Source organism: Arvicola amphibius, chromosome 5, assembly GCF_903992535.2.
Source record: "Arvicola amphibius chromosome 5, mArvAmp1.2, whole genome shotgun sequence".
Lineage (NCBI taxonomy): Eukaryota > Metazoa > Chordata > Mammalia > Rodentia > Cricetidae > Arvicola > Arvicola amphibius.
Genome location: NC_052051.1, coordinates 10,466,953 through 10,494,694, shown reverse-complemented (window position 1 = coordinate 10,494,694; position 27,742 = coordinate 10,466,953). Strand labels below are relative to the sequence as shown.

Sequence of the window (27,742 nt, the reverse complement as noted above, 5' to 3'; positions counted from 1 at the left end):
TTTTTCATCATCTCAAGCTAAGGGCAGAGAGACACTTGGAGATTTTTGGGCCCCATTTTGGCAGTGAGGTAGAAGCAGAGGAAGGACTTGTGAGAGGGATCACTTGATGAGTAGCCAGAATACTCAATTCTTCGAATGATTCAGCTGGTGAATTCCCCATCTTTAAATACTTGACTCTCACCATGCCAACAGTAAGCACTGAGATCAAATAACCATACTTAGGCAAGTGACCCTGACCCTTTCTACTTGTATTTCAGATTAACAGTTGGGACAAACTGATGGGAGATACAGAGAGGAGAGAAACAGCGTTCTCTTGCAATTGTGAACTAATATTTAGTCACAAAATTTCAATCGCAAAAAGGCAAGGACCTCTGGGACTAAAATTTCTTAGAAAAATTTATAGAATCTTTAAGTTTAGAATTCCAGGTGGTTTCTAAAGTGCAAAGTGGCAGCCTGTGTGGTGAAGCAAACAGGAGTGATGGGGTTCTTTCAAAATGGCTTTTATTGAGACACATTCAGAGCTTCGGCATCATTTCCACCTGGGAACCCATTTCCATCATGGTGGCTAAACCCTTTTGGTGCTGGAGGTCTCACACCCATCCACCCACCTGGCAAGGCAGCACCAGAACTCAGCTATGATGTCCAGACAGGACAAGCCCGACCTCACTCCATGCTACCTGCAACCATCTCATTAGTGTTCCTTGCACATTTTAGGCTAAATTCCCAGAAGTGGGAGGTGGCTTAAATACCAGATGGTGTTTCTGACTGGGTGTCTGTAGCATGTAGTGATGAAGTAATACTCCCTGAACCATAGTTGTTGCACACATTCATAATGTATCCTGGCAAGACTGATTTCAGAAAGCTCGTGCTAGAATTGTACATTTCCTCTACTAAAAGCTTTTCTTGGAAAGAGATTCAGGAGTCCTGGAAGGTAGCCTGAGTTCTCTAAGGCAATGTTGCTGAGAGATGGTTGACCTACCCCAGTATGGAGAAAAGTTCTACCCTAAATGATAGGCCACTTCTGCCTCCTTACTGCATTCTGAATTTAGCCTGTTCTTGGAATTCCCTGCGCAGTAAATCTGCCAGCTCCTTCAGTGCCAGTGCCCTCAAATGTGTGCTATCCAATCTTTCTTTTCAGAGCAAAATGGTCAAAGGACTCCAGAGGCAAAGCAGTTGCCTGTTTGGTACAACTGTTGCCATAAGGCGGGAATGAACGGTATGCAGGGAAGAAAGACCACGAGAAGCCAACATACTGATATCTGCCACCATCGACATTTACATAGACCCAAGTTTTGCTCCTTATCAAAGGGGAACAGAAAACCTCAAGGATGTTTACTTTTGCAGCAAAAGGAAACATACACACGCATGAAAACAATTTGTAGCTGGTACCTGGAGAGAGAGCATGCTTTAGGCAAATGACAGATCGTGGTTTCCCACAAGTTTTCTTCGTAAGCGTGGCTTCCATCTCTACTCAGTCAGGGTGCTGGGGCATCAAACAGCATAAGATGTAATGGACACACAGGGCTGTCTTGTGTAATAAAAGCAAATATTTACATTAAGCACAATACAGCAATTTATTTAGATGCTTAAAATGAATACAAAGGGAAATAAAGACCACAAAATCATACATACTACAACAGTGTGTCATATATTAGATGGTATAAATGAATACACCCAGCGGTGCTCAACTAAAGAGGAAACTAAATATCCCAAATGTAGCACTCAACCGTGCTTGCTGCTGACACAACACTCTTACAGATCTAAAAGGTGTCAAAATTAGTAGCTGTAAAATCAATTCTTGCATGTTATTTTAGCTTAAAAGGTCTCAGAAAGAGATCTGAAATATCAGTTTTGACAACTGTAATGTCAAGGATACTCAGAAAAAAAAAAAAAAAAAAAACCCAAAATCCTATAATACAGGAGAGTCCAGATATATATATCTTATGTGGCTGGCCTCTGTTGCAAGATTGTACAAGGTTATGTGCAAAAACTAAGTCTGTCCAAAGGTCCATACTATTGCAGGGTCAAGCTTCTGCTAGGTAAACTAGATATAGCATTTATCACACAGCAAGGGCAACACTAAAAACCAATCTATGACGGGCACACAGTAACAGTGTCATAAGCATCACTTGAGGTCTAAAAGACTGTACAAATATACATTTCAACTATTCAGAATGAATACATGAAAAAAGGTCCATGTTCCCAAGTCTACTAGACACACTGGACTGGTAGCATGTATACCCGCCCTGCACTACAATGTGATCAGGGTAAGGCTTTCCCAGGACATCCAACCAAACATCTTACCAAGGGAAAGGAATACTGGAAAAGCAAACAATGAACTGCTTTTCCCTGTGAGCATTCATGAGCCACCAGCTTATTGGTTTTTCACACTTCATCACTGAATCTACCAGAGAAGGGTCTGAAGCAAGATCAACCAATTACATGTCATAGACATAGAAATAACCACTGGGACTGTAGTGGTCATATGTCCCCAACAGCCTGACTGACCAGTCCTTGCAAGGCAGTGCCAGTTAAAAGACAGCTCTGCAATCAGAACAGAGGTCCAAGATGCAACATGGCCCATGTGCTGGGGTGTGTCAGGCCCCTCAGGCTTGCTGGCTGCTCAGTTTTACTCCAGTTAAGCTGCCATGCATGGGATCAGCAACTCCGTCAGTCATGCTGTCAAAATGCTCCCCATCCTCACTGTCAATTGTGCTATTCTGCCACTCAATCTGTGGGTTTGGTAAGCGCTCTGCATTCTCAGATGCATTTTCCCACTGTGACTGGTCCTTGGACCAAAACCCTTCAACTTTTCCATAGGAACTATTCTTCCATTTCAACTGCTCTGTGTCATCTTGCACCGTAGCCTTTTTTTTGGCAGCTGGCTTACTGCTCCTTGCATCTTCACTCTGGGAAGACTCATCAGACCAGGTTCCTGGTTTCATTTCACATGTGTTATCCTCAAAGTCAGAGATCTGTTGGGAACCAGGCCCACTCTCAGATGGTGAAGCACCATCTTTCCACTCAACTACATCATCTTGGTCTACCTCACTGTCAGAGGCATCATGCATTAGTTTGGTTGGCTCCTCAGTCAAATGGATAGTTTCATATTTTGAACCATCCTCCTCTTTTTGGTCTAGCTTCTCAGATTCCAAAGCATCCTCAGGAATGACCTTCGGTACATGCTCCTCTGGATTATCACTAGGAATTTTAGGCTCAACTTCAAAGACAGGGTCAAAAGGGCTGTGGCTTCCATTGGATTCTTCTTCTAAATGCTCAAAACTATCTGAGAAGCTGTCGTCTTCCTTCCCAAGGCTAAGCTTTTTGTCAGCAGTCTTACTAGCATTGACTCTTGAGTCCTTCTCGTCATGATTTTCAAATAGCCACTCAGCATCAAAGTCCATCTCGTGTTTGACTTTATTTAATTCTTTCATGTTAAAGCCTAGCAGCACACCGGGCTTGTACTTCTCACAGTCACGCACACACTTCTTTCTCTTGTTACTGAAATGGGAAGCAATGTCACTCTTCCACAGCCACAGACTGGCGGCTAATTTCTCAATTTCTCTCCTGGTGGGATAGGGCTGTTTGTTGAAATATTTTGTGAGGAAGCTTTTCCTAGCTTCGTAAGAATCATCTTCATGACCCTTGGGGTCTAAAGCTAAAACAACAGGCTCTTCAGGCTTCTCTTCAAAGCAGCTGGGAGAATCACTGTCATCCTCCAGCTTTCGCTTTTTTAGCAGAGGAAACTCCACGGGTTCATAGGTGCGCTTCACAGGAGCCAGGCCTGGAGACTGATTGAGCCGAGAAGGCGCGTTTGTTTTGTCCTGGCCATTCTGGGTTTTTCCAACACCCCTGCAGTGGACTAGATGCAGGGTGATAGTTGAGGCTGTCATGTTGCTAGTATACACACCAAGGCAATGGATACATTTGTAGGTTAGCTTTTTCTCAACTGGATGAACTGTCTGAATAACTTGGTGTCTTTCTCGTAAATGATGTGCAAGTGCATCAGATATGGGTCCTTTTAGGATTGAAAAGCAAAGAGGGCAAAGGGTTTTCCCAACATCTTTTTTATAGGGCACTGCAGCTTGAGGTGAACTTTTAACAGGGACATCTGCTTTTTCCTGAACTTTTGGCTGTGGCTTTGGAGGAACCGGGGCATTATTTTGGGCATGGTAAGCAACTGATTCGGCTGGGGCATCCCTCAGGTTGTATGTGGTCACCAGAAGATGGATGTTGGTATGACTCCCCTGTTGCAATGTCAAATCAAAGCTCAAAGTAGAATCGGTTTTAGGTCCCATCTCTTCATCAATGTGAACCATTCGCATGTGTGCTGCCATCTTTTCCACATCATTGAAGGTTGAGCGGCAATATGGACAAGACAGACCATGAATTAACATATGGTTGAGCAGGGTATCTGTGGGCAAATAGCGATTACAGTAGAGGCATTTGCTAGTAAAATTGTGTATTTTCATAATGTAGTTAGCTACTGCTGGGACTTTCTCAGCTTTATGTTCCTTTTCAAAGTGAACACTATAGACATTCTCTGGAAAAAGCTCGTTACAGATTGTACATATTTTCCATTTCTGAGTAGCACAATGGTTGCTTGGAGGAGGGCCTGTGGCTGCTGGTGGAGGTTTAGAACCGGATTGACCTAATACTCTAGAAGCCTGTGACTGAGACACAGAGGGAGACTTCACCTGGCCCGGGGGTAGAGAGGTGGTACTGGCAGTCTGCAAGGAGTACCTGGCCGCTGCTGGGGGCCTCTGCTCAGCACCAAGCCCATACGACCTCCCATTTCCACTGGGAAGTAACTGTTTCACAGACTGAGACTGCTGAGGGATGGAAACTGGAGCATTGCCACCTAGACCCAGTCTCACTGACTGGCCAACACCATAGCTCTGGCCTACAGATTTGACTCCATAGTTGTTTTGCTGCAGGTGAACATTGGACATCATATTGACTCCTGCTGAGTTTAAGTTAGGCTTTGGTATTGACAATCGATTCACCATCTGCTGTGATGGCAAAGACCGGACATTTCCAGAAGCAAGGGAACTGATTCTTGGTGGCAGTCCCATGCCCTTTTTCTCTTGAGGTTTGGGAGCAATCAGCATCAAGGGTTTGGCCCGGGGAACTACAACATTTGTGTGCCCAATCATGGCAGTGACCTGATAGCCTATCCGTTCATGGTCCTCAATGACATGCTGTACCAAAGCTTCATAGGACTTGGGCATGAAAAGGCATCGCTTGCAGTGGATGTTACACTCTTCTCGGGCATTTGCACCCAGGGGGACAGCACCATTGAGTGATTTTTCTCCTGCCTTTGCTATGTACGGTGCTGCTACATGCTGAAAATGTTCCCTGTAGATGTGCTTCCTGACAATCTCATAGAGAGGGTCTCGGTAAGTGCACTTCTTGCAGTAATACACGGCTTGCTCTACACTGTCAGCCTGCTTAGGTTTAAGGCCATCGTTTTTGTTTTTATCTTTGAAAGTGCTGAGGCTGCTACTCGGTGCGCTGGAGTTTGGAGCATGAAATATTTTAATGTGTGTTTCCAAAGTCTTTTTATCTGCATTGAAGGTACAGTAAGGGCAATTAAGGAGAATCCTATTTTCAAAGTCTTCACTATGAACATTCCGGAAATGACTTTTGTAGGCAGAGAAGAATTTTGAGGAAAACGGACAAGCACTGCAGCAAAAAGGTTTTGTCCGATAGTCCTAAAAAATAAACGAAACAAAACAAAATAAAAACCAGAATGAGAAAGCCACTTGAGGTAGGTATTTATAAGTTTTAGGCACCTCCCCCTAGGCATTCCCAGAAATTCTTCAAGGCAATGATTTTTAGAGGTTTCTCCTGCCAGAAAACTAGAAAGAGAAACTCAAGAACTCAGGTGCATTTTGAACCAAATACCTTTATTTGTGTCCCTGTGTAAATTAGAACTCAGTGCTAAGTTCTTGTCAATCCTCTAAAAATGGCTAGTCATATTTGCTGGCTGGTTTTGGAGAGATGTCAAAGGCAATAAAAACAAAACAAAACAAAAACAAAATAAGTTTCAAGAAAAAAATATTCTATCGCTAAAAACAACCAGTATAAAACCATGTAAACCCCTCATTTTGTGGTTCAGAAATCTGCTCAGGCTTCAGACACGGGAACTCATAGGTCCATATACCTTTATAAGCAACACAGGTATACTCTTCTCTTTCCCACCATCCAACAATTTTCATTAAAAAAACAAAACAAAACAAAAAAAAAACAACAAAAAATCCCTCCAGTTTTTTCTCCGATCTAAAGCACAGTGAGTGAATTTAGACTTCGGTGTGGATCAAAAGGCTCCAGACTGGAAACACTGGCCTCTTTCTACTTCTTCTCTGGCCGAGCAGCTTCAAAAAGGCCAATAAGGGCTGGAGAGACAGTTCAGTGGTTAAGAGCACTGGTTGCTTTCACAGGGGATCTGGGCTTGATTCCCAGCAAATACAAGGTAGTTCATGCAGTTTCACAATGTTCTCTTCTGACACGAGGGCAGCAAGCATGTACACAGCACACAAATACATATTAAAGCAAAACACATCAAAACTTTTTTTTTCCCCTTCAAAAATGCCAATGAAAAATCAGATTATGGTGGTGTGTGCTTTTCATACGAGCACTGGGGAGGCAGAGAGGCAAGTGGATCTTTGAGTTAGAGGCCAGCCTGGTCAGGACAGTGCCAGGACAGCCAGGGATACAAAGAGAAAACTCTATCAAAAAACACCAACCAACCAACAAATAAATGGCCAATGAATTAATTAGCAACTGCTTTAATTCAGCTAAGAAGTTATCTGGAGATTGTCTTATAGACAGACAGCAGAGTGTTCAGAAGTCATGGTGTACTACAGACGAAACTGACATTAGGGATCAGTTTTCAGAATTAAGATTTCAAATAGGTAAATATATACATGATAAGCAGTCATCTTTTCTTGTGTGTGTGTTTCATGAACTGTTTTGAACCAAAAGGAGTTTCTCTGCATTCTTTCAAAGCTCCTCAGGTGATGTAGTGGTGTATGTCTTTAATCCCAGTCCTAAAGGCAGAGACAGGTGCATTTCTGAGTCCAGTATAGCCCAGGTTAGAGAGACCCTGCCCTCAAAACCAAACATTATCTAGGAAGGCCTTCTCTTAAGAAGGCTGCTCAGCAGCTCTCCGTAGGGCATTAAGTAGAGTTCAAAAGCACAAAGTACAGAATTAGAAAGGGAATTCAAATACACTTTTCTCCATGAACAGAAGTACCATTTACAATACTATTATCATATTTTCTTTTTCGAAACAGGGTTTCTCTGTATAACAGTTCTGTCTGTCCTGGAGCTCACTCACAAGCCAAGCTCACAGAGATCTGCCTGCCTCTGCCTCCTGAGTGCTGGGATTAAAGTTGTGTGCCATCTCCGCCTGGCCTATTATCACATCTTAATTATGGACACACCGGCATCAGTTACTATCCTGAATGCAAAGGTACAAAAAATGTCACTGCCATTCTAGGGGATCACCTACTACATCACCTTATAAAAATGAGGTGTCATCAGAGGGATAAAGAAGTGTAAATAGAAGGCTGAGTGTAACCCAGCAGTGATGCCAAATGCCTCTAATCCTATTACTCAGGAGGCAGAGGCAGGCGGCTATCTAAATCAGAGGCCAGCCTAGTCTACAGAGTGAGTTACAGGGCAGTTAGGGCTACAAAGAAAAGTTGTCTCAAACAACAATGAAACAAAAACACTGATCTTGACTTTTCTCTAGGAAGCAAGGGCAGCAACAGAGATAGGACAGCAGGTGGGTGGCTGCACACACAATGCTGAAGAGTGTTCCTTAGAAATAGAAGCAGGAAGGCGCCATGGAGGGAAACTCATATACCAGAGGTTCTCCAACTTTGCTATTTTAGTTTTTTTTGAGACATGATCTTATTTGCCCAGGATGGTCTCAAATTTGTTACACAGAATGCCCCTGACCTTTTGATCCTGCCTTCACCCCTCAAGCAATGGAATTAGAGGCATGTGCTGCCATATCTGGTTTATGTGGGGCTGGAGATCAAAACCAAGGTTTTGTACAGGACAGGGAATGTTGGGGAAGCTGACCAATCCCTTGTCTGAGGGGCGTGACCCCTCGGGGCACAAAATACCTTTAAAAGATCCGTGTTTTGTTTGTTTTGTCTCTTTGTTTCCCTGGGCTCCTCGCTGGAACCTTGGCTTTTGTAAGTTCCCTTCTCTTTCCTTTATTAAAGCTGAATATTATATATTAAAGCTAGTCTGGTTAATCATAATTGCCAATCGACCACGACCACGCCCCTTCAAGGGAATGCTCCAACTACTGAGCTCCAGCCTTGGTTCCAACTTTAGAAATTTAAGAAACAAAATTTCTGTTCATTCTTTTAGCTTGAAGTTTCTGTCCAGCAACAAGTGACGCCTCAGGGGTCTCATACTCAGGAAAATGGGATGCCCGTGGTACTATTCATTTTCCAGGGTAGGCCACTGCCCGGTCAGAGCTGTTACTATGAAAGGCTCAAGTGGGAAATGGACATTCCTAGGAGACTTACCTGATTTTTTGTAAGTGAAGGGTCCCACAGTCCTACATCCTCCCATGTAGTGTTTTTCAAATAAAAGTCATTAGGTTCAAACTGTTTAAAATCCTAGAAAAACAGTGAGAGAAATTAAAAAAAAAAAAACAAAACCATAATGGTATCAAGCCCAACCTGACTTGACACCTAAATTCTACCTCTTTAACCAGTGTGGAGGGCACAGGAGGGTCAACCACTGAGAACTAATGCTGTGGGGCGAGGCTCAACAAATGAGAAAGGCACATGGCCAGGATTCCAGAGGAACTGCCCAAGTGCAGATGGGAAGGCTCTAGCCCTATAGCAGCTCCATTAACCACATAACTCACCAGCCACAACACTGGGTGGAGGAGGGGCATATGCTAATAGCTCTGGAGGAGCAAGAGTCTAGCTTGGCAACACAAACAAACAAGCAAATCAATAAATAAATAAATGGAAGGAAGGGTGGATCTAGAAGAAAATTCAGATTTTTAAACCAAGAAAGTAAGCAACATGCCGTTCAATTTACACTATAATGTGAAATCCCCACATGACTAAGAAGAAAGCAGCGTGAATGGTTCACAGCTGTTGGTAGAAAGTTAAACACGTGCAAACTTCAGAGTACCTACTAGCTCTAGCGGGAGGAGCAAACCCAGTACAGGATAGGAAAGATACTTGACTATTTGCATATTTATTTGGAAAGGTTTCACCCACTCCCAAGTACAGATCCATGTGTCTCTGAAGAGTTACTTCCACCCTGGAACAAATCACTAGAAGCCCATTTTTGAAAAGCTTTGGTTTCCAGGATACACCCCTGACTACTCTGAGTGGGATTCAGGAGAAGAGACCTTGTTCATGAATGAAATGTCTATCTATCAATTCTACCCGACCTGTGTCCTTAGCAGTTGTTCCATGCCAAGCATTGTGCTGGGCAGTGGGATAAATGGCTAAGCAAGGCCACGTTAGTCTGGCCAAGTAGAAACCTAAACTGTGGGGGGAAATCGCTTTAAACGCTTCAGTTGGAGGTTGGGTCCAACTAACTGTAAGATCTGTAGCAAGGTGACCTGGAAAAGGAGGAGACGCCTCTGTCTATCCCATGGGGCTTGAAAAAAGCTCAGAATAAAAAGGCTAGGGAACAGTCTGGAAAGGCCAAACTGCTACACAAGGGCAAGATAAGTCTTTGATGGGTCAGAAGGCTGACAAATGCCAAATCCTAAGGAAAGAGATGACAAACACCTAGACAACCGTGCCTCAACAGTCAGGTCAATGGAAACACCCAGGCATATGAGAAGGAAAACAGGCTCTGCAGTCCCCAATGCCTCTTCCCTAACTGTGAGCCTGAAATCACTGCTTCCAATCCCCATTTCATAGACTGGAGATAAGAATTCCTAGAGTTCCCTGAGGTTATTTCAAGGACCAAGTTCATATATAGTTTTAAAGCACCTCTTGCACTGTCTGTGTATATTTTCCACGCTGTAACTGTTTTTGCCTCAGGATGCAAAGATGAACATACTTTCAGGAAAGGGAGTAAGCTCTACTAAATAAGAAGGTTTTGGTGAAGCTGAAAGTGCAGTTAAATTCACCCTCACATCTAACAGTGAACATCTTGCCCATGGACACAGTAACGGATCAGAAGCTGAGTCACATTAAAATTTAAAAATGGCATGCTACTTACTTCTATATGTTCTTTACAGTATTCCAACCCAATGTCACTAAGTATTTTTTTCACAGTTTTCCGGGCTTTTCTTAAACTGCCAAGATTGTTGACAGGAAGTTGGAACATAGTTTCTATTGGAGAAAAAAATTTAAGTCAAAGTCAAAACATGAACAACTTGTCAAAGTTACTAATTCCACTGATGACAGGATCCCAAACCCTGGCTCCTTCAGGTGAGAAGATGTACTTATCTAGTTTATGGAGCACTTAAAGCAGGCAGGCAGGCAAAAGTGAGTGCTTGTCAGCCTTTCCTATCTTGTTAGAGGACATTTTTTTTACCACGAATCTAGGCGCACAAGTCTGATTAGGCTTTAACAACCCTTTAAGAGATGAATTTGAAGTGGGAGAATGAAACAGCATCAGTTAGCTATCTCAAGCCAAATCAAGTGTGTTTCTCCTCGTGATGTTGGACCTACAAACCTAGAAAGCCACTCAGAACACCACAGTGTCCCAGTACCGCACAGCGCCGAAGGGAAGATTTTTGCTTTCTGAAACGTCAAGGTAACAACACTCTCACAGAAGCAACATGACATTCAATGACTGTTTCTATCTCCTCAAATCGAAGTTCCAAATGATGGTGTGATCTGCTCCTTAGGTGTCAACACACCCGGGGCAAAGGGCTCACATGGGCCATGGCCGAGATATTAGATGGGGAAAGTCATGCTGTGGCTTCAGAGCACATGATGACTGCTGTAGGCTTTCTGGAATATCTTAAAAAACAAAATGCTTGGGCTGGAGAGATGGCTCAGAGGTTAAGAGCATTGCCTGCTCTACCAAAGGTCCTGAGTTTAATTCCCAGCAACCACATGGTGGCTCACAACCATCTGTAATGGGGTCTGGTGCCCTCTTCTGGCCTGCAGGCATACACACAGACAGAATATTGTATACATAATAGAAACAACAACAACAAAAATGCTTGTTGAGTGAGTGTGTGTGTGAAGCATGTAAGGAAATAAAAAAGTTGCTCGACTGTTCTAAACACAAAAGGAGAAAGAAATGGAGATCCATTTTCCAAGTTTCTTAAAAAGAAAAAGTACTTGTGTTTTAGAAAACTGAATTAGTACAATTTGAGGTGAGATTTTTGTAAGTTTCTGAATATGACCATAACTGTTTAGTCTAAATTCAACATAATTTTGCAGAATAAAGTAGCTTTAAGACCAAAGTCAGCAAAAACAAAACAAAACAAACAAAACAAAACAAAATAAACAAAAAACACAACACACACACCAAAGCACCAGCGGTTGGAACTTGACAAATCTTAGTTTTCTAACCATAACCATCACCTTTACTGGCCGCAAGCCTGAACCTGGGGATGTTCGTGTACACAAGTCCCAAAGCTTGCCAGGTCTCCCAACATTAAAACAGTCACTGAAAAGCAACATCCCCAGCCTCATCATTCTCCAGATGAACTCCTGTAAGTTGAAGACCAGAACTAGAGTGAGCAGTCCTTCCCCAGAAGGGCAACAATTACTATTTATTTCTCCTTCATACTCCCTGAGCCTTATACCAACCCAATGAAAAAGGACTCAAAGGTCCCCTATGTTTTTCCTCAGGCCACTATCTTTAAGTACTCAAAAGGGTCAGGCTGGGTTAGTTGATAACACACTGGCAACCCCAATCCTAGCACTCAGATGGATAAGGCATGAGGATCATGAGCTAGAAACCACCAATACTCTAAATGAAACAAGTCGGGCATAGTGACACCTTGACCAAAAATAAAATAACAAAATAAAAAAGAATAAGTTCAAATCAGTAGTTGGCTCCAGAATTTATTCATGCTACCCATCTAACTTTTTGTTTAAAAATGTGTAAGAAGGACCCCCCAAGCCGCAACACCTTTTGAACTAGAAACCTCAACAAGGAGACTGAATTTTGAAAACAGAGAGAAAAAACAAAATCCCTGCAGTACAGAGGAGCAGAGTGGTGGTACTCTCTCCCAACCTATCAACGGCCCCCAAGCCCTGCTCAGCTTTTCGGTATGCTATGCTGGCAGGGTCTAACAGGTCCTTACCAAGGAGACCCTCTTTTCAGCACAAGGCACTAAAATGGCAAATTGTCCAGCCTAATAGAACTGCACTCTTGTTCATCTATCACTTCCAGGACACCCTAACTTTGCAGGCCATGCTGCTGGGAGCACACAGTAGGCCCTCAGGCAGCAGGTTTTACACAAAGCTTTGTTGTTCAGCCTCAGTTGGAACAACTCCTGCTACAAATGTCTTGTCAGTCAGGACTCAGGTGAGCAACATCTCTACAGTACACAAAGCTGTTAATGTGCTCAAAAGCTGGGTGTGCTGGAAAGCAGAGGGAAATGCCCGAGGCAGCAGTCTCCTCACTGTGCTCACATCTCTTTCTAGACATAAGAGCAAATGTGCTTAAGCTTTGTTGCCACCCAAGTCTTTGCAGAATCAACAGGCAGTGGAACACAGAAATGAATTAATCAAAGGAAAAATGGGATTGATGAGAAGTTTGTCAAAACATCTAGTAATGTCCCAACAACCCAAATTAAAACACTTTATAAATTCAATTGCTAAATTCTATAATAATTTTAGGGGCAGACCAGTTAGTTCAGTTGGTTAGAACATGGTGCTAATAAAATAATTTTGGGAACGTTCAATGCGAGTGTCTTAGTCACAGCCATACACTAACTGGAAGAGATGCACTGTTATAGGCTGACCTCCAGCTCAGACCCTGCTTGCCTCTGGGGTGCTGGACGAAAGGCATGTGCCACCTCTCTCAGCTCACATCAATTTCTGAGAATGATTTAAATTTATTTTGAATGAATGAGTCACACCCCTTTCTCAATCTCACCTACACCTGAAGAGGAGGGCAGGAACACCACAGTTTAACCCAGGTCAAACTCCTACTTTTTTGTTTTATTAGAAAGCAAGAGTCTAATGGCTGCAATGAAAATCTGAGATTCATCTTGCCCCTAAGGCTATATATAATTAAAACCATGTAAATAATATAGTATGCCTGATCTTCTCTGCCCCCCCCCCCTTTATCAAAAGCAATTACTTCAAACGCCAAGAGGGTAAAGAAAAGACAGCCCAGCTGTAGACCAACCCTGTACAGGGACAAAGACCATAATCCAGTATCGGTACTGGGCAATACTGAGCAGGACCTATGAACTGAGAGACTAATTACAGCTTCTACCTGGAGAACGACCCAACAACAGTGACAGTTTAGCTCAAGGAAAGGTCTGCAGACAGGAGAGGAATGTGAAGTACTAGTAGGGATTGTCTAAATCAGGGTCCCTGCAGAGCCACCAAGTCAAGATGGCACCAATGACCTTTATTTTTAGAACTACAGAAGATCAAACAACAAAAACAAAATGACAGAATACAGACGGGCTGGCAACTCTAGAGTAAAGCAGCTGTACAGTGTCCATGAAGCCATGGATTTAATTCTCTGCATCACAAACAAACAACCCACAAACAATTCCATCAAGTAAAACAAACAAAGGAACCTTTACAACCAGGTGGAAACATTTTGTCTGAGTACAGCAAGAAAAATCATCAATCAACCAGTCCAGGTTACATTGAAGCAACCCGGAGGATGCAACAGTGTGCCCTTAAAGCCATCCTGTTTCAATATGCAGTAAAAAAAAAAATGTACTTCTGTATATGGGTGGTTTTGTCTGCATGTACATTTGCATACCAAACGAGGGAACTAAATCCCAAGGGACTACCATGTGGGTGCTGGGAATTGAACTCAGGACCTCTGGAAACAGGGCTTTTAAGCGCTGAGCCATCCCTCCAACCCCCTCTATATGCACTCTTGATGTTTCCAGACCTCTGAGTATCCAAGCTAACTCTAACTGAACACACTCCAATCGCAACAGTAAATATAATAGCCAACTAGCCATTCCCCACTGTAGTCTCTCTGTCTCTCTGTCTCTCTCTCTCTCTCTCTCTCTCTCTCTCTCTCTCTCTCTCTCTCTCTCTCTCTCTCTCTCTCTCACACACACACACACACACACCTTCCTACCTTAGCCATAGGGATCTAACACTTCTCTATATAATAATTTAGTCCACAATTGGTGGTGAGGCATATCCATAATCTCAGCACTTGGAGCAAGCATTCAAGGCTAGCTTCAGCTAAATATATCAAGCTAGAGGTTATGAGAGAGGCAATCTCAAAACAAAAACAGTAACAAAAAAACATGGTCACATGGGTGAGATGTCTCACTTGCTGTGCAAGCCTGTGGACTGGAGTTTGATCCCTAGAACCAATGAAAGAACCCACTCCTGAGATCTGTACTCTAATTTTCACAGATATAATACACTTACACTAAAGAAAATACTAAAACTACTCTAGGATCTGCATCTGAAGCAATGAACACATACCCTATTTTTTTTTAAATTTACTTTTATGTGTTTTGCATGTATGCATGTCTGTTTGAGGATGTTGGCATTCCCTGGAGGTAAAGTTACAGGTAGTCTGTAAGCTGCCACCTGGGTTCTGGGAACGGAATTCATGTCCTCTGGAAGAACAGCCAGTGCTCTTAGTTGTTGAGCCATCACTCCAGTCCCCATACCTTACTTCCTTCTAATCCTATGTTTAAATTAAAATACCAGTAAGGCTTATATATTTGCACTTACCTTGTATAGGGTCTTTCTTCATAGCCCTGGCTGTCCTTGAACTCAAGAGACCCACCTGCCTCTGCCTCCCCAGTGCTAGGTCAAAAGGCATGTGCCATCACACTGTATTTGTATCTTTTTTCTTTGTAAATAAACCCTACAAAGCCTTGCCAGAACATTTCACATCTAGCAAGCCACCCTATCAAAAGGCTCCTTTCAGTTTGGAAGCAATCACATACCACTTAGAAGCAGTTCACCCTTTCCTGTCAGCATGGGGAGAGCCCTCAGGTGCTCCTACAGAAGCTGCTCTAACACCTTTTCCTCTATCCCCCTCTCTACTGCAACCACCAGTGACTGATTCTGGCCACCCAGGGGCAGAATGTTCTTGATTAGATAAAACTGCAACAAGACAGATTAAATAGAGTCCAGGAGCTAGAGAGACGGCTCAAAGGTTGCTTTCAAAGAGGACCCAGGTGGGGTTCCCAACGCCCACACAGCAGTTCACAATTGTCTGTAACCCCAGTTCTAGGGGATCTGATGCCCTTTTAGGGTTTCTGAGGTCACCAGGCACAACAATATAGTGCAGCCATACAAGCAAAATGTCCACAAACACAAATTTAAAAAGTGAAGAAAAATTTCTAGGGCTAGCCAGTTGGTTTGGCCAGCTTAAAAAAAAAAAAAAAAAAAGATACTCGTCATGGTGATGTGTTCAATCTGGGACCCACATGATGGAAAAAGACAGAACTCACTCCTGTAGTCAATTCTCTGACCTCCACACATGCGCCATGGCACCCCCAATAAACAAATGTATTTAAGCCTGTGATGACATAAATGTACTGCTTTCAGAACCACTGTTAGACCTCGAACTTTCAAATAAAAGACATTTCCCTCTTTTTACCTCTCCCACCTAACTGATCAATTCTTTTTGCCAACCCTTGTCACCTCTTCAGTGATCTTCAAGTCATTCCTCAATAGATTTGTCAATTTCCCTGGTTGGCTCCATGTGAACTGCTTACTCTGGATGTGACAAGTGCAGGTGACAGAGAGCGACACTAATTCTAGATATTACTTTAAATTAATGCTCCTAAAATAGCTATGTTTGGCAAAAGCCACTTCTCACATTTACAGGTAACTAGGAGAGAAAATACCAGACCTGAGGTGCTGTGCCAGAAACACCACTGCCACAGCTGCACCAGCCCTAAACCCAGGAGTCCAATCAAGAATCTGCACACATCTAAGGTCAGCTAGATGATCCCATAACACCCAAAAGAGAACAAGGACACAGTGAGGTGTGCTCTCACATCAGCTAGGATGCTAATGGCCACTAAGTAAATGACACTGAAGTTTCTTTTCCTTTTCTTAAAAAAAAAAAAAAAGTTAAACTTGTGTATGTAGGGCACACATGGGCAGTCAGAGAATGGCTTTTAAGAGTGGGTCTCAGGAATGAGCCATCTTGAAGAAAATGCTATTGTTTCAGAAACAGAAAATGGTAGCCCTGACAGCTTTTCTTTTCTTCAGTGGCAGCTGAAATCCAGTGTCTTATACTCTACCACTGAGCATTACACCCTCTCCCCAAGCACATGACAACTTTTCAAAAACCAAATGTCTTCTATCACTAAACTACTCAACTGCATGCTACAACTGAGAAAGCTGTTACCAAAGCAAAACCCCAAAATATAAAGTAAAATCCTTACATCATTCAAAGGTATGACAACACAATATAGAATCTTTCAGATTTTTATGCACATTAAATTTTCTTTTTTGTGTTAAGAGACTAGACCCATATTATTGCATAGGCTAAGTGTTGTACCCCAATAATGTTTTCCCTTTTATAATCTATTTGGGAGAACATGCCTGTAATCCCAGCATTTGAAAAGTGAAGGCAAGAACATCAGGAGTTCAAGTCCATCCTGGACTACATCTGACCTGGTCTCAAAAGACAAGAAATAATCTAGTACCAGAGATGGGTCAGCAGTTAACTATACTTGCTGCTCTTGCAGAAGACAAGGCTTCAGTTTCTAGCACCCACACTGAGTGGCTAACAACGGACAATTTCTAGTGGCTTCGCCTGGACATTACTGCATGCATGTGGTACACATACAGACAAACACACATTAAAAAAAGGCTGGCATTGAGATGGTCAGTGGTTAAGAGGTAAAGGCTGCTTTTCCAGAGCTTCCCGAGTTCAATTCCCAACAACTACAAGGTGGCTCTCAAGCATCTATAATGGGATCTGATGCCCTCTTCTGTCATAAAGGGACACAAATAGAGCACTCATATACTTAAAATACATAAACACTTAAAAGCAAAACAATTCAAGGCCAACATCAACAACAACATTATACACATAGCCCTGGCTGGCTTCCTATGCAGAGATCTACCTTCTTTTGCCTCCCGAGTGCTGGGATTAGAAACTTGTGTCAACGCACTCGAAGACTGAAGGAGATTTTTTTTTTTTTTTTTTTTGAAGATAGGGTTTCTCTGTGTAGCTCAGGCTGTCCTGGAATTCACCCTGTAGACCAGGGTGATAATTTTAAACAGTAGTTGGTGTTCAAAAACCAGGGGAATAACTGACGGCTCTTAGTCAAAAAGGTGATTACTGTACACCTATTAGGAGTTTCTGGAATAGGATGAGTCTCTAGAGCAAGATCCTGGATACAATCTAGAAGGAAGATCTTGGCACATATACAAAACACTCTAAACACTGTTACTGAGTTACTTTGCAGAAATAAAGCAAATGAATCTGTCTGGGTGGCCCCAAAACTTTTAAGTACTAAACAAATAAACAAAACCCAAAATATCCTAGCCAGCTTTCTTGGCAAATTGGCTCTACTTTTAGACACCAAGAGCAATGCAGTATATCATTAACAATGAAGGCCCTTAATGCCCTCTGCCTCAGAAGAGAGATTACAAATTTGATCATGCTTTTGTTAGGCAAAATTGAGCATGTGAATTCGCACAGACAACCCTCAGAAAAATCCCATGTGTTGAATTTAAATTTCACTCTTCATTTCTTTCTAGTAGTTTCAGGAGTTTAACTTCAGTAGAAGGGAAAAGTGAAACGGGAGCATTCTCTAGTACACAGACCCTCACAACTGCTGCATACCAAGGAACTACCCAATGATAAACTACTTAGCGATAACCTGCTCCTCACATCAACAGCTATCAAAATTACAACGACGCCCGCCGTCTTAGCAGTTTTCATTTTAAATGATCACCACGGGTGATTTTAAACATTCAATTTTTCGTTGTTACTTCATAATTGTAATTTTGCTACTGTTATGAATTGTAATTTAAATATCTGGTATGTGACCCCTTATGGGGTTGAGACCCACAGGTTGAGAATAGCTACCTAAGATATAAGACACCATTTCCTTATTCAAGACAAACACCACCCATTAAAAAAGACATTCTTGACATCCCTGCCACCTATTATTAGTGGCTGCTACAAAACAGGAGCTCAAGAAACAGACCAAATGAACAAGGCCTTGCCCGCTCAAGGCTCACAGACAGGACACACACAGACACCAACAGCAAAAGGGGTGCTAGTCAGAAACATCTTCAGAAGTAGCAGCTGCTGATGGGGCCTGCCTCCAAGCTAGTGAGCATAGCCATGGTGCCAGAGGCAGGGAAGCCAAGTCCTAGCAAGTCCTACGCTAAGTTTGAATGGCCACCCTGCAAAGGCAAAGTTGGAAAAGTGGGTTGATGATTAGATAGGGGCCCTGAATGTGAGGTTACAGTCTGGTGCCAGGTCTACTTACAGGAAAGAGAAAGCCACATACACCAACACACTAACATGGTTTTTTTGTGTGATTAAACCTAGACAAGTCAGGCAAGGACGAAGTTATATTCCTAATACTCAAGGAGTGACATTTTAAAGGCACTTTAATAGTTTCAGTCTGGTTGTCTTGTGATACCAGAATTAGATGACGTGAGAACCACCCAAGGCATTGTTAAGACCATTCGACTCACTCACTTGTCTCTCAAAGGTCTGTGAAGCTACCAGTGCATTAAGTGTGAGGTAAGACAGTGAGGGTGCAGCAAAAGAAGGGCACAGAACTATTTCAGGTGTGCAACTTACAGCAAAAATTTAAAAATAAAACAACTTTTTTTTTTGGAGACAGTCTCTACGTATACATAGCTGGTCTGGAACTTGCTTTATAGATCAGACTGGCTTCCAACTCTGCTGATATTAAAGGCACACTTGTCTCGAATCAAAACTTTTGTCTCTTTCGGTAGGACAGTTGTGTTGATAGACCAAAACATACCTGGTTTGATATATAGACTTCAACGTCAAACTTCTTGAGAGATAGGGTTGTTAATAAAGCTGCTATTTGCTAAAAAAGATGGTAAAATGCAGTGAGTGACTGAAAATCTACTCAGGAGCCAAACAGATCTGTGCTGAGTCCCTTGCTCTGTCACATACTAGCTCTGTGACCCTAAAAATGTCACTTAGCCTTTAGAAGTCTATTTCCTAAAGTGATATGACAGGGCTGGATAGAGCGATCTAAGCTCTTGCAGGACTCAAGTTTGGTTCCTAGCACTTATGGAACCAGATGTGTTTTTCTAGACTCTACAGGCACCCACAGAAATGTAGCATATGCTCACAGACATACAGACAAACACATTAAAAATAAAATCTAAATCTTTGCCCAGTGTGGTGTGTACAGCTTCATTCCAGCAGTTAGGAGAAAGAGACAAGTGGATCTCTGAGTTTGAAGCCAGCCAAGACTATACAGTTGAGACCCTGCATCAAAAGAAAAACACACACAATCCCACTGTTCAAATGTCAGGATTAAGCCAGGCCAAAACAGTTCTCATTATTTCCTGAAGCCAGATCAGATACTTTGAAAATTCTAATAACCTTGTAGAAAGCCTTGTAGAAAGGCTATTTTATTCCTGAGAACCAGCTGCAGTGGCCATAGTAACTTCTCTCTGTAGACAGTATAATATGCATCTGTACTCACAAATACACTTTAGTATTTTTTGGCAATAATTTAGGCAGACTTATTTGAATCATTCACGTTAGCACATTCTTGTCTTAATATTCAGTGGCACTTCAAATGCTTATCTAACGGAACTTTTGCACACACCGAAATAAGTAACTTTTAAGATTCATATTCCCACCAAGGAACAAAGTGAAACAGAGACAATATGAAAGATGAGAAACAAGGTCTTCCCTTAGCCCCTCATCAATTTAAGAACTATTATTTTATTTGAAAAGATGACATCTCAGTGAAATCATCTTTAAAAAGAAAATCTGGATGAGGACGCACATTAAGAGATGTACCTAGACTTAGTGCATGAGAGGGAAGGCGCCCCAACCCATCTCATTGTAAACATGACTGTACAAGGCAGGGACATATCAAGAGTAGTCAGATGCTCGTGAAGAGCTCCACAGGCTTAGAGGCACTTCCTTGTCAGTATAGTATAGTGACAACCTGCTTTAAGAGGAACCTGAAAAAAAGCAATCTGAAACTCAGTTGACCTACGCACAGCAAGCGTCACAAGAGCAAAGCATCCTTGTATCTCAATGCTGTGGGACTAAGTTATTTTAATACCCTTAATTTATCTATCAAAACCACTCAAGGAATAACTTCACAGCAATGAGAAATTATTTTCTGCCATGCTATCAAGCTGTTTTTCTAAACTACCCCTCAGAGTCAAGGCGTGTTTTTGAGACAGGATTTTGCACTTCTCAGGATGGCCTTTAACTTCTCATGTAGCTGAGGAAGACCAGTAACTTCCCATCCTCCTGCCCCTACTTCCTGGGTATTGAGAGTATAGGAAAGCCATGTATTACACACAGGGATTCTGCAGTGCTAGCAATTCAAGACAGCCCCCCCCCCCCAAAAAAAAAACTATTGGAATGCAGCAGTTTACACCACTTGCTGGCCCCACCAGAGGCTCTTCATCTGCCTTTTGTGCCTGCTGTTTTTAATGATTTGGGACACTTTTTGCACCAGAGCATAGCTCACCTTTCACAGGAGTAAGAACTCTATCTACTCAGAATTCACATCTGCAATTTAAAATTTAAATAGAAGCTGCATAGCACCACATGTAAGGTTTTCCTGGTATATTGTTTCAAGAGACCAATCACAAAGCTCTCCAGTTAGCAGCTCCTACCAGAGAGAACATTATAGACTCCCATAGGAAGCACAGGCTCAGTAGAGTTTGGAAGAAGACAAAAGCTGCGATTCTAAGCAAAGTCACCGCTCAGCAGAGTGAAAGCAGGAAGCAGACAACCCAAAGCAATGGGGGAAGCAGCAGGATCTAAGCAAGCTCCCCTTTCAGACCTTGGCCAGGTTAACTCCAGAAGCACTACTGCAACCCACACACCTCACACTCAGACCCTCGCTGGGGTGTGATCTGGTCAATCAGAACCCTTGTAAGTCCATGGGTGTAAGTTGACAGCAGCCAACAAGCCAACAGCTTACAGAAGCATCTAGTGTCCCAAGCACTGGCTGGAGAGATGGCTCAGCAGTTATGGCTCCTCTAGGACCCAAGTTGAATCCCCACCACCCACAGTTCACAACTACCTATAACTCCAGCTTCAGGGGATCCAACATCCTCCTTCCAACTTCCACAGGCATCAGGCATACACACGGTTCAGACATGTACAGACAAAACACTCAGACATATAAAGTAAAATAAAAAATTCAATAAATAAATAGCCTTAAAGTGTTCCAAGCACAGGCCTGGACATCTGACAGAGCCAGTGGCTCACTATGTTGCTGCACATAGTAGAACTTTGATTCTCTACTTAAAAAACAAAGACAGTGTTCAAAGAATGGTTTTTTAAACACTAGAAATCCAAACTGATAAAACATTTACATTTCACTCTTTTTTACTTATTTTTAATTGTGTATTCATGTGTGTCTGTGTGGGGGTGAGGATGGAGACCAGATGGTGTTGGATACTCCGGAGCTGGAGTTACAGGTGGTTTCCAGGCCCAGGACAAAGGTGCTGGGAACTCTGGTTCTGTAGATAGAGTGGCGGGCTGTGTCCTACCACCCGGCTAGCTTTACCTGAAATAATTACATGGAAACTGTATTCTTTTAAACACTGCCTGGCCCATTAGTTTTAGCCTTTTATTGGCTAATTCTCACATCTTGCTTTAACCCATATTTAATAATCTGTGTAGCACCACGAGGTGGTTGCTTACCAGGAGAGATCTTAACCTGCGTCTGTCTTGGAGAGAAGCATGGCGACTGCCTTCTCTCTCCCAGAGTTCTGTTCTATCTACTCCATCTACCTAATTTTCTGTCCTATTAAAGGGCCAAGGCAGTTTCTTTATTAACCAATGAAAGTAACACATAGACAGATGACTCTCCTCCATCATGGTTCTCTATAGGAGGACATATCCTTAATCACTGAACCATCATCTCTCCAGCCCCATATAATCTTACTTATACTCTAAAATTGAGTAATGGGTCCCTATCCCTATCAAAAGCTACCAGCCATGTCACATGAGAATTGACACCTAACTCCCACCAGGAGTCAATTACAAATCTATACCCTAGCCTAAGGAGAAAGTATCATGATGTATAGAGATTCAGCCTTCCTTTAAAAGCTATTTCCCGAAGTCTATGCACTCTTCTTATTCCCCAAACATAGTTCTGGGTCTTTGTGATCTTCTTCCCAAGTTCCAGGATTGTTCTACCAACTAACTGTCTTGGAAGGGAAAGATGAGCAACACTAGGAAACATGGGAGCACCTCTCAAATGGCAAAGGACTATGATCACATGTGGAGACGAAGGAACCTGAACAGTAAAGTGCTCATCTTACACTTTTCACTGACAAGACGACAACTGAAGCTTACATTCTGTCTGAGACCACCCTTCCCACCCCACACATCCTCTGCACAATCAAGCTGATGTAGCCACCACTAATTTTAGGAAGCAGACTAATACGTTAGAATCTTTCCTTACAATGGGACAGAATATAGTCTCACTAAATTGGAAGATAGAAAGGCAGGTAGGTCGTGAAAAGGGCAGGTGGGAGGAACACTAAGACACTCAAAAACAACAATGCTAACCCTCTATCTGAACAAGATAAGTAAACAAAAGTCCATGGCCACAAAGCCCGAGCAAGACTTGGATGGCTTACTTAAGTGGGAGTTTCCACAAAAAGATAGGAAATGTCAATTTGCAAACAAGTCAATAACCCTACTGAAGTATCCATTTGGTTAGCCAGCATTAGCTTATAGTAACTTCATAAACCACACTTCCATACTGACAACATGAAAAACAATACAAACTTCAGCAAGGGATGTGACATTAGCTGCAGGGGCAACAGCACAAGTCCTTACAAAACCTAGGGAAAAGTCTTCCAAGTTTATGTAATAGCAACAAAATGTCAAATTCTTTCAGTCTCACTAAAATTATCCACATTAGGGAGCAACTTTCCCCCTACATGTATTCTGGGCAAGCCAATGAAAATTAAACTCTTACTGTAAAGTATTTTAGCTTCCAAAAAGTACAAGAGGCTTTATGACATGCATGTTTTGACTTGAACAAGTAGCTTACTATAAAACAGTCAAGGACATGATGGGGAAAACAACAAATGAGCTTCTAGTATTAAAAAATTAAAGTTTTAATTTTTCTTTATGTCATGTTAAGAATTACCAGAAACCACATTTCTAATACTTAAATATTTTATTTGTATTGAGCGTGACAATCATTCTCAACTCTTAAAAAAAAAAAATCCCAACTGTTTTTTAGCTGGGTAAGAACACATTCATATACACCCAATTAATGAACTCAAAATGCTTCAACTACAATAATGTAAAAAAGACACACCAAAAAGACATCACTTAAATTTGTCGTTTTTTTATTCTTTTAACTACCAAATATTAGCCCCCTTTTCATTTATAATAAACCAGCTATTTTCTCAAGTTATAACTTCTCACAACTGAATTTGCATTGTAGACGTCAACATTTAGATAATCAGCCACCATAATTCTTGAATATTTTTGTGTTTTAAAGACTGAATACTTTTTAACAGATATTTAAGAGATTTGCTACAAGGAAGTTAACAGTTTCATCTGTGGTATACTGTATACACCTACACTTTCAGTAATTAAACTTTTCGGTCAATTACTTTTAAGCTTTTGTGGAAACAAAATCCGTTCAACATTGTCAAAAATTGTTTTTCTGACTTTGGTTTAAGGAGAAAAAGAAATCTAAGCAAAATCAGTCCATGTGGGTGTTTTATAAACCGAACAATGACTTCAACAACCCTATCGACTGCATTTCCTATACAAGGTCTTGAGAACCAAGATTTAAGATCTGGTTATTTTCAACACCTAGCAGAAAAAATCAAGATAAGAAAATTAAACAGAATACTCACTTTCCTACTCTAGTCAACTGAAGCTGTTCAGAACATCCTTAGTTCGTAGATTCAGCTTTCACTGGGCTAGAGATGGCTCAGCTCTTAAGCGCACTGCTGCTGTTGCAGAGGACCAAGTTCGACTCCCAGCACCCACACGGCAGCTCACAACCATCAGTAACTCCAGTTCCAGGGGAATCCATTGCTCTCTTCTGGTCTCCACAGGCACTGCACGCACACAATGCACATAAATACATGTAGACAAAACACACACACACACACACACACACCTCTATAAACAAATTTTCACTTTCAAACTCAGTATCAGCCCTTCCCCCCTTTTCATGTCAAACCCAGTTAACTGCTCAAACTGAAGAGTACACACATTCTCACAGCTCACAAGGTTCTCTGAAGGAAAGATGACTACCACAAGGATACTGGCTAGCACTGTATTTCACTTATTAGAAAGAACAAAATCACATCTGCAAACTTGTCTTCAAACATATATGCAAATTTTATTATTATTCATTTTAAGAATTAGGTAACTAGGGCTGGAGAGATGGCTCAGCAAGGTTAAGAGTATTGGTTGTTCTTTTAAAGAACCCAGGTCCAATTCCCAGCAGCAACCACAATAGCAGTTTACAATTGTCTGTAATTCCAGATCCAGGGGGATCTACCACTCACACAGGCACAAACTCAATGTACATAAAAAATAATTCCTTAAAAAAAAAAGTAGCTATCAAATAGTAGCTTACAGGTCAAAATGACATGTCTAACAAATACTAATATAGTATGTCAAGATTCCTAACAAGCCTATTTGTATTTAATGTTGGATCCCATAAATACAAAAAATGAGTAAATGAATGTAGTGTGAATCCAATGCAGTCTCTTAGAGCAATACTGGCAGCAAGGTACCTCCTTTTCACTCAGCAAAATGTTACCTGCTGGCAACTAACAAAGAAAAAAAAAATCACCTTCAGGAACTAAATTGTTAACTATGTATCATATATATCCATTTGGAATCCCATAAATTTATCTTGGCATGTCTATGTAGGAGGTTTGTACTAGTAGAATAGAGCAGCCACAGGTGTATCAACACCCACTGTAAAAGTCCCAAGCAAGAACAAGTTGCATGGAAATCAGATCAAGTCCAGGGGTCCTACCAGACTGTCTCCATCTCTACTCATGATCCATTCTTCCCAGTCCTTTTGAATCAAGTAATTAAGGCTTTCAGAAGCTTAATAAGTCTTGAGTTTAGTTACTTAAAACTCTGTGTCCAATAGTGCAGAACACAAATGATTATAATGCCACCATCAAGTTAAAATTTTCTCTTAAAAGAGCCATATTTCTTAAATGTTCAGGACCTACTACTACAACCAGCTCTAAATGGTTCCTTGAGGAACGTGGCTAAGCTGAAATTTTTTAAGTGTAGGTTTAGTGGTGACCAAGAAGGAAGTCTCTGGCTTCCCAGATGCTGCAGTCCCCACCCTCCAAAATGATATACCCACCGGTGTGAATTGACAATGTAGTCCAAAGAGCAAAGCGGGGAACGGAGTCCAGATCCTCAAAATGGCAGTACAGGGAATAACCACTAGGCCACCTATCAGTTCAGTACAAAAAGTGCAACCCTGTGCATCACGGTGTAAAAGTTGGGGCCTAGGTTTCGTACTGTGCATCTCACACCTATGGAAATAACAACAGGAGTAAAATCTACAGAAATCCACACACCCTAAAAAAGTGGGTGTGCACCAAGACTGGTGTCAACACTTGCAAAGGCAGTTGGCTTCTGAGATAATGTACTGCTGGAAGGCTGAAGTTGGAAGGCAACAAAAATTTGCAATCAACTCTACTAAGTTGGACAATGAAGAACTCAATAGGGACCTGATGTTTACCAACAAAGCCTTGCAAATCATGACACCCATCCCTCACCACCCCCCTAAAAACCTCTCAAGAATGACTTTTCACTCTCAAAAAGAGTTGGAGAGATTTAGACTGACCAGTGATACTTCAAGCCCATTACTTGCAGGTTTTAAACAACCCCCTTTACCATCTGGCCTAGGAAAGAGAAGTCGACACATTCCAACCTTAAGGTGAAAGGATTCTTGAGAAAAGGAACCTATGAACTAAGGATGTGCACCAAGATGACTGATCAGCAACCAAAGTTTGAGGGTGAATAGTTTGGAAAGAGTAAAAAAGAACTTTCCAAACATTGAAGTGACTTTCTTAAAGAAAATCTCTCTTTAGACTTAATCCTTCGCCATGTTGCTGTCAGCTCAACTAAGTGCAAGTCTGGCTGGGCCCATTTTCGCGTGGTCTGTAGAAGGCGCTGTTAAGCACATCCTGTTCTAGTTCTGGGGCCCTTCCCCCCCTCTGCAGCCTTACCCGGTGCAGAGAATGCGCCCCCTACTGACTCCAACACTCACTGCCTTTAACCGACTTGGCTGCGGTGCATTTTGGGTGGGGGCTGATATTTTCTTCATGGCCATAAACCAGAAGCAACAATGCAGATTTATAAAGAAACTGCACAAAGCTATCCAAGAGACCCCCCCACACACACACCATTTTGAAGGTTCAAGACACAGGCACAAGAAACATCAGGGATGGGAACTGGGCGTCTGGGGCTGGACAGCATTAAAATGGCTAACACAGGAAACAGTCTGGTTCTTTTTCCCTCCTAAGCCTTTGTCTGTGAAATGGGGTTATGACAAGAACTGTCCAGAGGAACTAGTGGCTGAAGATCATTGAGAAGATACTTGGGGTGTGTGGCAGGGAGCGAGGCTAAAATGGGTTTTAGACTCCAGAGCCCGATCTTAGACAGAAGAGGAAGAGAAGCAATCGCGCCTTTTCTACCAGACAGGCATCCAGGTTGGGGGGTGGGAGGAGAGAAGGGTAGGCAGCCCAGAGGAAAGAGGAGGCGAATAAGAGGGTGCTCAAAGAACTACTCCCCATTCATTGCATTCGACAAACATCTTTTCGCGGCTTTCTGGATTTCCATTTTCTGACTGCAAAGTTGAGGTTCAGAAAAGCTCTAAAGAGGCAGTGCTGACCAGGAGGCCGAGATTGAGAGCAGGGCTGGTGAAGGACTGTGGTTGGTAGGATGGGAGGGAAGCTGGCATGTTGTTGGGGTGGCAAAGACTTTCACTCCGTGCCATGCACTCCCCGCCCCCCGGGCTTTTCCCCTCCCCCCCAAGCCTAGGGTGGGCAGACCTGGCAGAAGGCAGGTTCCGGGGGCTGGGGGCGTGCGTGGGGGGAAGGGGCGGGAGGGGATTAGTTCGGGGGGGGGGACAAGAGAGCGGGATACTGCTGGGGGCGGGGTGCGGGAAGATGCCACCAGCCGCAAAAGCCTCGGGCGGCCGGCGGCCTCGCGGGGCGGAGAAGGGGGTCGGGCTGCAGGAGGGCAGAGGCCGGTCCAGAGCGGTGTGTGCGCGCGGAGTACAATGACCGCGCCCGGGGCCGGAGGCTGGCAGGGCAGGGCCGCAGGCTTACCTTGGCTCGGCCTCGAGGCGTGCGCGGGGCCGGCGTGCTCCGGGGCCCGGCGGCGGGCGGGCGGCGGCACGGCGATGGCGGCG

General features: G+C 42.7%; 1 protein-coding gene across 4 annotated transcripts; it reads right to left on the bottom strand.

Moving 5' to 3' along the window:
* Positions 1-484: 484 nt before the first annotated feature.
* On the bottom strand, positions 485-27,742 carry LOC119814218 (activity dependent neuroprotector homeobox). Of its 4 annotated transcripts, none has more exons than XM_038329704.1 (4): positions 27,660-27,742; positions 10,225-10,337; positions 8,553-8,645; positions 485-5,714 (listed from the first exon to the last, which is right to left on the bottom strand). In XM_038329704.1, the coding sequence occupies exons 2-4, from the start codon at positions 10,330-10,332 to the stop codon at positions 2,607-2,609; spliced, it is 3,309 nt and encodes a 1,102-aa protein (XP_038185632.1). In that variant the 5' UTR covers positions 10,333-10,337; positions 27,660-27,742; the 3' UTR covers positions 485-2,606. The 4 variants fall into 4 exon arrangements, with proteins under 4 accessions (XP_038185632.1, XP_038185631.1, XP_038185630.1 ...); XM_038329703.1 differs by lacking the exon at positions 27,660-27,742 and adding an exon at positions 25,682-26,380; XM_038329702.1 differs by lacking the exon at positions 27,660-27,742 and adding an exon at positions 24,195-24,319.